Raw genomic sequence first — 9,987 nt, 5'->3', positions numbered from 1 at the left:
AGAGCAAGTGGTGGGGATAGCGGCACTGGCTGCCATTGAGAGCTACAAGCTCATTTTACTGGTAGGCACGTAGACTGCCTGTGCAGATTATAGATGGGGGGCACATGTGGTGGGCTGGGGCAATTGTATTGGGGGAATTCAGACAGCAGGTTAAGCATGTTCCTCCTATCCACTTCCAACAACCCAGACCACAGTGCACACACTCATTCTAAACCAGTAAGGATTTACAGAAATGATGCTCCTTTAAGAGCTGAGAGGGCTGCAGAAGGGAGGAAAAGACCAGCACACTGGCTTGGTGAAGGTGAAATCCAAGTATGCAGAGGTGTCCCTTTAAGAGACAGAGAAAGAAAAGCTTGCTGCAAAGTTTGAGACAGTTTGAGCAGGGCTGTAATCATTGCCCCCCTTTTTCATCTTGCTAAAATCCTATTCACTCATCCACTGAATGCAGTAATATATTTTGCATAAAATATCATTCGAGAACAGCCAGCAGGGAATTTTCAATGAGAAAATTGAAGTGTAAGGTGTGCTTCAATGCTAAGGAAACTGTCCACTTGCATAATCCAGTTTCCCTCTAACCAGCTTGAAGAATGCTGGATAATCTTGTATGCACTTTGATGGAGCAAAGGGAGACCAGTAATATACTTCATAGGTTTTTGTTTAAAAGTCTCAAGCGGAAAAATTTAAAAAGCCTGGCATGACACTGAATAGTTCCACTTCCATATCACTTCATATGACAGGAATAATTTAGGAAGGTGACTTACTCCCAAGCAAATGTGCACAGCATCAGCCTGTAAGGCACATTATCTTGAAACCAAATACAGCCTTCAGACATTCAGAATCCCATGTGGGAAATGAGCATTTCCATCAGAATTGCACATTTGGATACAAAACCCATGTGGGTTTCCTTATCTAGTGAGTGTTTCCCCACAGAACAAGCCAAGTACCTTTCTCACTTTATTCTGTGAGTTGCAAGTCTTCCATGGGGTTTTTTGAACACATGGTGGCAAAACTCACATGGTTTACAGTCTGAGTTTTGAGTCCTCAAGGAGGTGAGATGGCACCCTTCACAGGCTCCTGGTGGAGGTGTCCTTCACCACAGTCCACCTGCTCTTTGGTTTCAGTTTTAAAGGGCACCCAAATCCACCTCTTTGCAAGTAGGAGAGAGGGCAGTGAAAGCAGCTTTTGCTTGATCTGTGAACTATACTGGGACTAGGGAAGACAAGAAGTTCCCCTTTAGGAACATCAATGGAGCTCCTGTTGTCAGTGCTTCAATCCCCCACTAGAGAGAGAAGGAGGGACATGCCACAAGCATTGCTCTATTAATGCATGCTTACTCAGAAGTAACTTCCACCATGTTCAATGGGGCTTACCCCCACAAAAGCATAAGATTGCAACCCAGGTCACCTAATCAGTAGGCTGACTGTGGGTACAGTGGTGCCATCAATATGGCCCTCCAGAGCCTAGCAAAATCAGCTTAAGCTCTCTTTACATTCTTGATACATTAAATAATTTTTGGAACCAAGATCTTTGCTAAGTGTGGGCATGAAAGGAGTGTAGAGCAGTTGCTTGGGTAACCACCCTTATGTGCCTGCTTTGGGGCATGAACTGTAAGAATCTTGACTGGGAATATCCTTTGGGACAAGGTGACACTTTTTCTTCTCTCCCCAACATTAAACACACTTGGTGCAATCTAGACAGCACTTCTACACATTTCAATGGACCTTGTTCACAACTCTCTATGTGCCTCTTTGCACTGAGCAGAAGACACCCAACAGCAACATATGCTGGGCTGGCCCCTTGTCAAGAGTTCATTATACACTTCAGTTCAATTGGAACAGAAACTGAAACGCAGAAATACAAAGCACACAAACACCTGAACTTAATTAAAATAGATTTTATTATTAGCGTCTCTTTTAATACAAACATGAGAAAGGAAAGCCACCTGAAAATGTAGCATTTGTGTCAAAATTGACTTGTGATCAATACCTGGAGCCACAGACCGTGTAGGATGCCTGCCTGGAGCTGGTGGATTAAAATACTGCATGAGACTAACAGTCCAAGTGCCATTGAACACTCAAAGCAGCAAGTTGGCCTCAATAAGAAATTTAATGGAGAAATCAGACTGTCAAGAGGAGCTACATAAGATTTTGTGCTACACCAGATGTTTTAAAGTACAAGCCATTTAAATGTTTTGATCTGAAAATGTGAAGGTGAAGGTTTATAACTCAGGAACTCTACTCCCACTTTAAAAAAAAAAGGCAAATTTAATTCAGCACAGATACCCTTTCTGGCAAATCCAGCCTAATTTTCAGGAAAACCAAATTTAGGAGTTCACTGCCAAAGAAAGGGGCATTAACTACAAGGCTTTGAATAAAAAAAAATTTAAGCCATTTTGTCAATTAAAGATCATCATATCCTCTCAACAACTCCAGGATCTTCCAGAGTCTTCTCATTGTTAATTTAATAAAGCCTTTTGGAAGCCTGGGACAAAAGCAGGCTTTGCCCCAGATGAACTGTCTGTAGTGGAAGAGTTTAGTAGAGAAGCTTTATTGTCCATTGCAAAGTCAGTACATTTGTTCGGGCTAAGCTTGCATTGCAGCTCTCTATTCAGCACCTCAGGCAAAAAAGTGTGGAACAGACTGTCTCTCCCAGGGCTTGACCAGAAGAAGAACAAGAACATGAGAAGCACCATCGTTGATGAGAAATGGACCCTGATCAACTTGCTTTTGTACTAGTGAACACACCATTTCCTTGCTCCCGACTCAAAACGTGATCAATCCCTTAGATATCTCGAGTGGCAAAATGATGCTTACACCGTTTGCACATGGCTTGCTACTCAGCACTTCCTTGGGCTTTAAGTTAAACACCAATGTAGCCATCAACAGCCTCATTAGCAAGTGTGTGGGAGGGAGGGAAGAACCACCCATCCACTGTCAATGCTACAGCATCAGCTCCGGGGTGGCTTTATACTGTGTTAAGAGTCCTGCATCAACACTGCACTGGCTCCAAAAGACAACTGCAGTGACGTCCTGCATGGTGGAGGGGGAACAACCATTGTGACTATCATTGGGTTAATGTTTGAATTCTAAAATTTAAAACTAGTCATTATTAAAAACTCACAGTTCACAGCTATAGGCCTACACAGTAAGCAAACATCTGTGGATTTGAGAAGGGAGTGAGAAGAGGAGGAAGGAAGAAGACAAAAGTTTTTGCACCTCTGGATTTTTCAAGGGGCATTGCCGATTTGACAAGGTCTCATCGCTTCCCCCTATTGAATTATGCTCCTCTGTCTCTGGGCTTCCTTAGTTTGATTTGCTCACCCTGTACTCTGGGCTGGAAGACACCTTCACTGCTGACTAGTGAGCTTGGAGTGGTGATGGTATTCCCGGTCCACAAGAGTGCTGGTGCCACAACATTGCAGCTTTCCATCTTGCTCAGGAGAGGATGGCGTTAGAACGGCGAATACCAACTAAGTTATCAGCACTGAAAGATCGTCTCATAGCAGCTTTTGACAAATCTTTGTATTTGTCCTCGCACAGCCTGGAGATAGCCTACAAAACAAGTGGAGACAGAATCAATGCATGCATGCACCGGAAGCATCCAAACATTTTAAAGGAGGCACTGAGTATGAAAGATCAGAAGCATATCACATGATGTCCTGTGATCAGCACCTATCCAGTTGCATGACCTTTCACCCCAGTGCATTTTATTGATATTTATCCATAACCAATTAACTACTACGCTTATATTAGTCTCAATTCTTTTTCAGTAACCAGGCAAATCTACTCACTAGCTTTTTAAAGCCTTGAACAATGACATTCTTCAATTTTACGGTGCCACAAAGGGCATCCTAGTGTACAAACTCAAAATGTACTCACACTTACTACATCACAGTTTGGAGAGGTTTCGGATGTGCCTTTTCAGGAAAAAAATCCACTGCTCCCTTCAGAGAAGCATGAACTCTCAAACAAGGTTTACTTATACTGAATCCCAGACTCCTTTTGAAATATATGCATGTTCTGTAGAAGTTATTTTTAATATTCAAACCAATATTCCAGGTTCGGGCCTGCTTGCAAGCTCATTATTCTCAGACAGTCATAGGCACTCATCACACCCCAAGGAGAGCAGACCAAATATTAGAACATGTTGGATTCTAGTTTAGTTCTAGACGTGTTATCCATGAAGAGTTAAAGGACAACTCAATATCCTCACTTGAAACATATTAAGATGTGTGAACTTAATGTCTTACAAAGCCAGAGTTACTGAGTTCCAACACGATACACAAGAGCTCAGTCAGAACATACTGTATGCAAATAATTAAGATGCCTTTAAGTATTTAATAACAACAACAACAACAACTTTTATTTTTACCCCGCCTTTCTCCCCGAAGGGACTCAAAGCTTTAAAAGTACCAGAACCTCTTTATAAAAATATGGCAGAGGATGGAATCTGGAGAAGAACATGATGTTAGCTAATTCACATGCCCTTTTCTTCTACAAATTATTGAATAGAAACAATATACCAAAAACATACAGTCTCTTTATGCAGATAGTCTGAATTGCAGCCTAAAACAGCATGTGGCAAACTTAACAGACCACAGAGTCTCTTGGTTTTGAAAACTGACAAATACTTACTCTCTGAATATGCACCTGGTGTTTATGGGCTTCTGAATCTGGCTGGGTCTCATTTTTTCCTCTAATTTCTGCCATTAAGAGGTTAATACTCAAATACGCCAAACCAAAAAGCTTTACAAACCACACTAATGTGATTAGCAACAGAAGCTGCTGTTATGCAAACAAAATACCCCAGCACACCAAGTCTCGGATCATTACCTCCAGTTTCTGTGCTCGCTCTTTACTAAGGGGCTCCAGCAGAAAGCTCAGGTTGTTGTCATCTGCTAAGGAGCGAAGGTCAAAGTAGTATTTGGCGTAAACACTGGCAGGAACATTGATATTGAACTGCAGCAGCTCCAAGAAGTGCCTTTCCATCTCATTCCTGGGGGAAAAGGAAGTGAAGTGGAACACGCACAAAATAAGGATCTTAAGCTGATATGAAGTCAAAACCAAGCAGACAAACACAGAACTCCTACTGAAAATTACTGCCAGTCACAACCAAATCACTTTTAAAAAAAGGGACAATATGAATGTATTAATGTTAGAGGCAGGGTGCAATCTCAATTCCAGCATGGGGGGAAAGGTTGTGCTCTGTCATGCACTCACTTTCTGACTTGGAAGCACTGTTCTTTAGACTTCCATTAGCACAGCTGTACACAATTCATACTCCATTCTCCTTCTTACAGGGCCCTGTGCTATAGTTATCAGATGAAAAGAATGATGTGTGCTGTTGATTAGCTCTAAAGAACTTGCAGACATTTTCACCAGGTTGATAACAGGAAGGGGGTTTTGTTGAAGTAGAGGGGGGACCAACAAAAGAAGTAGGCATATCACCATGGCAACAAATGGATCTCTGAAGAGCCGCTGCTATTATCTTGAGTAAAAAGCCTCTTGAGGCAACATGGATTCATCTCCAGCAATAAATAAATAAGCAAGCAAGCAGCATTAGGTAGGAGAAGTTCTCTACCCTAAAAATCCCAAGAGGTGCTCTATCCGCACGAGGAGGACAGTAAGGATGACGCTGACACTATTTTCTTGACACCCATCCCTGTGCATTCAGGGACAGGTTAACCCAGCTTCAGAATGTTTAGAAAAGCGTAACATTTTGCCCATGTGATGAACTGCTTCTCGTAATGGGTTGGTAAGTAGCAAGGTCAGAATCGGTTCTTACACCCTCTGGAACTCCCAAGAGCACTGTGTCAAAAGGTACGGTTCTCCTTTTGTTCAGATACACAAGTAGATCACACAATGTTTTAATCCTTATTAGAATATTGATGCTGCCTTTTTTGGCATTCAAAGCCATTGACCTCAAAAAGCCAAACATGAAGAGGGATGGGACACCATAAGTTTTACAGTATAGTACATTTAAATGTATTTTTTCCTAGTGTTAAATTAAGAGACCATTAGTGCAGCAAAACAGCTGATGTTCCATTAAAAGTCATTTCTTTACCCAATTTTACAGTTTGTCAAGAACAGGATGAGAAGCAAGGTGTTCAAACCTGAGCATGAACGTGCCAGAAAACTTCCAAGGGTTTTAATGTCAAACTGGAAGCCAAAATCACAATGCATTTCAAATATTTTCCTAATCCACAGACAACAGAGCTTTATTCCTAGAAATGGAAGTTGCGTAACTCACAAGTGCTGGGATGTACATCGAGATTTCAATTACTTGCTCTTGGAGGGGTCAGGGTGTGTGCACACAGAAGTACCTTTAGGATTTTTCCCTCTTAATGTTGACATTTTACCTGCAGAAGGTGAACACAAGAACCACTAACCTAGGAGGCTGCTTCTCCTGTTTGGCTTGCCTCAAACTGAACAGGAGCTTTGTGTGGTTTGTTTCTAGCAGGATGGACTGAAGTTCCATTAAGTCGATTGCCAGAATTAATTTCCTGCTCATAAAGCTTACAGAAATGTAAATCAGATAACATTTTGATGATCAGCTGATCAGGGTTTCCTTTACCCCTTTTGTACTGGCCTTGCTAATACATTTTAATTGTGTTAACACACAATACTTTGGCAGATTTACAAGTCTATTAATGGGGGGGGGGGGTTAGAACCTAGGAAAGCAAAAAGGCCCCATGTGTTTGTGTTGCTTTATTTACTATCTCATGCAGCCCAAGACTGGACAGCATGGCCCCTCTTTTATGCATAATCTACAGGATTAGCAGCTGCATGGTTTGGGATTTTCTCCCACTCTGATTAAGGCACTCCATTAAAGCTGGTATTAATGTGGCTGCAGGTTTGACTAAATTTTTTGTATGTTTCCATTACAATTTCCTTCAACAGAATCAGAATTCTGATGCATTATGCCAGGGGTGCCCAAACTCCCAATGTGGCCCAATGTGGCCCTCAGGGAGCCCCCAGTCTCCAATGAGCCTCTGGCCCTCCAGAAACTTGCTGGAGCCTGCACTGGCCCAACACAACTGCTTTCAGTGTGAGGGCAACTGTTTGACCTGTCACGTGAGCTGTGGGATGAGGTCTCCCTCCACTGCTTGCTGTTTCATGTCTGTGATGCAGTAGTGGCAGCAAAGGGAAGGCCAGCCTTGCTTTGTGCAAGGCCTTTTGTAGGCCTTGAGCTATTGTAAAATCTTCATTCATTAATATAAGTCCATCTTTAATATATTCATTTATGTAAACTTCTGTAAATTTATTCAAATTTTAAATGTAAATTAATTCTTTTTCCCCCGGCCCCCAACACAGTGTCAGAGAGATGATGTGGCCCTCCTGCCAAAAGCTTTGGACACCCCTGCATTATGCCAATGGCAGGTTACTCCTTCCCCCATCCCAAAGTATAAATTGTATATAAGAACTTCAGGTCCTTACTCATGGAAACAATGGTCTCTTGCATTAAGCACTCTGGTGCTTCAGAATCATGTTTCCAAATTACACCCCCCCCCCCCCGAGAAAAGAGCTACCTGTTTCTGCTGGAAAGCTCCTAGCTAAGAGCTCATTCCCCCCAACTACAGAGCTCTTATTTACATTCAGCGTAAAAATGGGAGACCAAAATGAAAATAGTTTTTACATTTCAGGTAGCTACAGAAAAGTTACACTGTCTAGAAGTTTTATTACTAGATCATAAGCTTACAATCCAATTCAGATGTTAAAATTATACTTTGTGAAGCTTAACAGAAGCAGAAAAGAATTTCTCAGTTTTGCAAAAACTTCTTCAAAAACTATTAGAAGACTTCAGTTTAAAAAATAAACTCAAGCTTATTTGGATTTCAGTTTGACAGAGAAACAACATGATAGAAAACATGGATAAAGACTCTAGTCCAGATGGAACAACCAAGGTGACTCATGTAAAATGAAAACCGGGGATCCTGCTTTCACCTTTCAGGCAAGGTGTCCGACCTTTACTGAGGGAGGGAGAACTGGTGCTGCAATTCAATACTTTCCTCCAGCTGGGCAAGTCAAATGGCAAGTCGCTCCCTCTCACACACAGCTCCCTCAGATATTATGCAATAATAACTCTACCTACCTGACAGGGTACTTGTAACGACTACATCAGTGTATGTGAAGCACTTTGCAGATGCTAAGAACTATCATAATTCATTAAAGTAAACCTCTCGGTGTGGAACTTATTCTCCCATAATCTGCTCCTTTCGCACCTTTACAAAATACCTAGAGTCATGTCCAAGGTGTAGAGACTCCACAGTATTCTTTTAAAAACCAATGAAAGAAATTTAAAATATGATTTTCATATATTTTAAGAACCCAATGTCAATTACTGAAGGTGTGTACATACAGATATAATATGTAATAAGGGTGAAGATGTGGAAGGAAAGGAGGGAAGTGTGAAGTGAAGGACAAATTCCAGTGGGGGAGTGGGTTGCATTTATGAAGTCTGTGGAAGTCCTAAGGCTCTCTAAAGATCAGGCTCAAGGAAGTGTTAGTGAGCTCTTCTAGTACAGAAGGGGAAAGGGAAGGAAAATGCAAACACACACACCTTTGTTAAATGGTGTGGCATTAATGAACACACCAGAGGGAAACAAAACTTCATTGTTCCACCATTTACTAGACAAACAGAGAGGGCCAAAATGTGTTAGACACATGCCAGCAACTTGCACATGCATTGTTGATACAGGGGTCACTGTTACTGGTTCACAAAGCTTGAACTTCCTAGGTGAAGTTGAGAGTACAAAAGATTAGAGAACAGCATTAGTGATGAGCTAATGAATGGATGGGGCAGGGAAAAAAGATTCCAAAATATTTTAGAGAGAGAAGACTTTTTCTCCACTGGCAGTGGAGAGTACAGTGGGCCGTTGGTATCCACAGAGGATCCGTTCTAGAACCCCCCCCCCCCCCCCCGAATACCAATTTTCATGGATATTTAAGTAGGTGGAAGGCCTAACACAACTTCCTGGATACTACCGGAAGTGCATTCTGGTCATGTCCCTGTTCGGAGGCATGGGGAAATTGTACACAGCCTTCCTGAGTAATGTTCAAGAGGTTCCACTTCTGGCCACGTCTGGGAGGTTCTGTGAGGCCATCCTGACACGGGTTTGGCTTCTGCATTAAGTCAAAGTTGCAGGTGCAGAAACCAAGGATAAGAAGGGCCTGCTGTAATGGCAGGTTTTTGAAAACAGTCCAGAAAAGACAGAGGAGCAAAATTTAACCAAACCTTGTGACTTACATGTCTTCAACAGTAATATCCTTCAGTATTTGACAGTAATCCACATTCCACACAGCCTGGTCATCCCACACCTTAGAAGCCAGCAGTATAGCACCTAGGACTATTCTCTTCCAGTTACTTGGGCAGATGTCAATCTCTGCATAGGTTAAGAGCCTTTCCAAGTAAACCTGCAGAGAGAAAACTGCTCTTAAGGCTTCCCAGCTGAAACTTTTGCTGGAGAACAAATGCTGCAAATGTTTCAGATACAACACATCATTTTTCTGTACTCTCCGTAAGTATTCTCCTTTTAAAGCAGACCAAATATAATTCAGTCTCTGAAGCCCAAGAACCTTACTCTGAACTAGTATTTCTCAAGATATTTCAAAATGCAGATTAAGCTGGACAAAATAAATGTTACTGAATATCACTGCAAACCTCATTACTGATAAGCCTCCCCCCCATTCTCCTCTCCTTGTAGTGCATGTTTTCGACAATATTTCACTGCATGAGCCAACTGTACCTTCAATACTACTGAGTCCATGTTGCCACCTAAGGTAAAACTTAATTGTTCCAATTAGTTCTGTCACGACGTAGTCACCTATGGAGTTTCTGATCACAACTTTAAAGTGAAGTCTGTTGGCACTAGAGCTACACACCCTTATAACAGCAACACATTTTTACTGTTCGGCATTAACATCATGTACATAGGCAAAAAGGACCCACTCCAGATGACTGAATGATTAGTGTTTAGGATAGAAATTG

At 41.8% G+C, this 9,987-nt stretch overlaps 1 protein-coding gene across 1 annotated transcript in view; it reads right to left on the bottom strand.

Moving 5' to 3' along the window:
- Positions 1-1,879: 1,879 nt before the first annotated feature.
- CCNYL1 (cyclin Y like 1) overlaps positions 1,880-9,987 on the bottom strand; it is a 31,612-nt gene continuing 23,504 nt past the window's right edge. The window contains exons 8-10 of the mRNA XM_066636702.1: positions 9,247-9,413; positions 4,833-4,995; positions 1,880-3,551 (exon numbers count right to left, since the gene is read on the bottom strand). Coding sequence (XP_066492799.1) covers positions 3,435-3,551; positions 4,833-4,995; positions 9,247-9,413 — 447 coding nt within the window. The 3' untranslated portion in view covers positions 1,880-3,434. The remainder of the gene's footprint in view (positions 3,552-4,832; positions 4,996-9,246; positions 9,414-9,987) is intronic.

Source organism: Tiliqua scincoides, chromosome 1 (assembly GCF_035046505.1).
Source record: "Tiliqua scincoides isolate rTilSci1 chromosome 1, rTilSci1.hap2, whole genome shotgun sequence".
Classification (NCBI taxonomy): Eukaryota; Metazoa; Chordata; class Lepidosauria; order Squamata; family Scincidae; genus Tiliqua; species Tiliqua scincoides.
The sequence above is the reverse complement of the archived record's forward strand: the minus strand, read 5'-3'. Positions and strand labels throughout refer to the sequence as shown.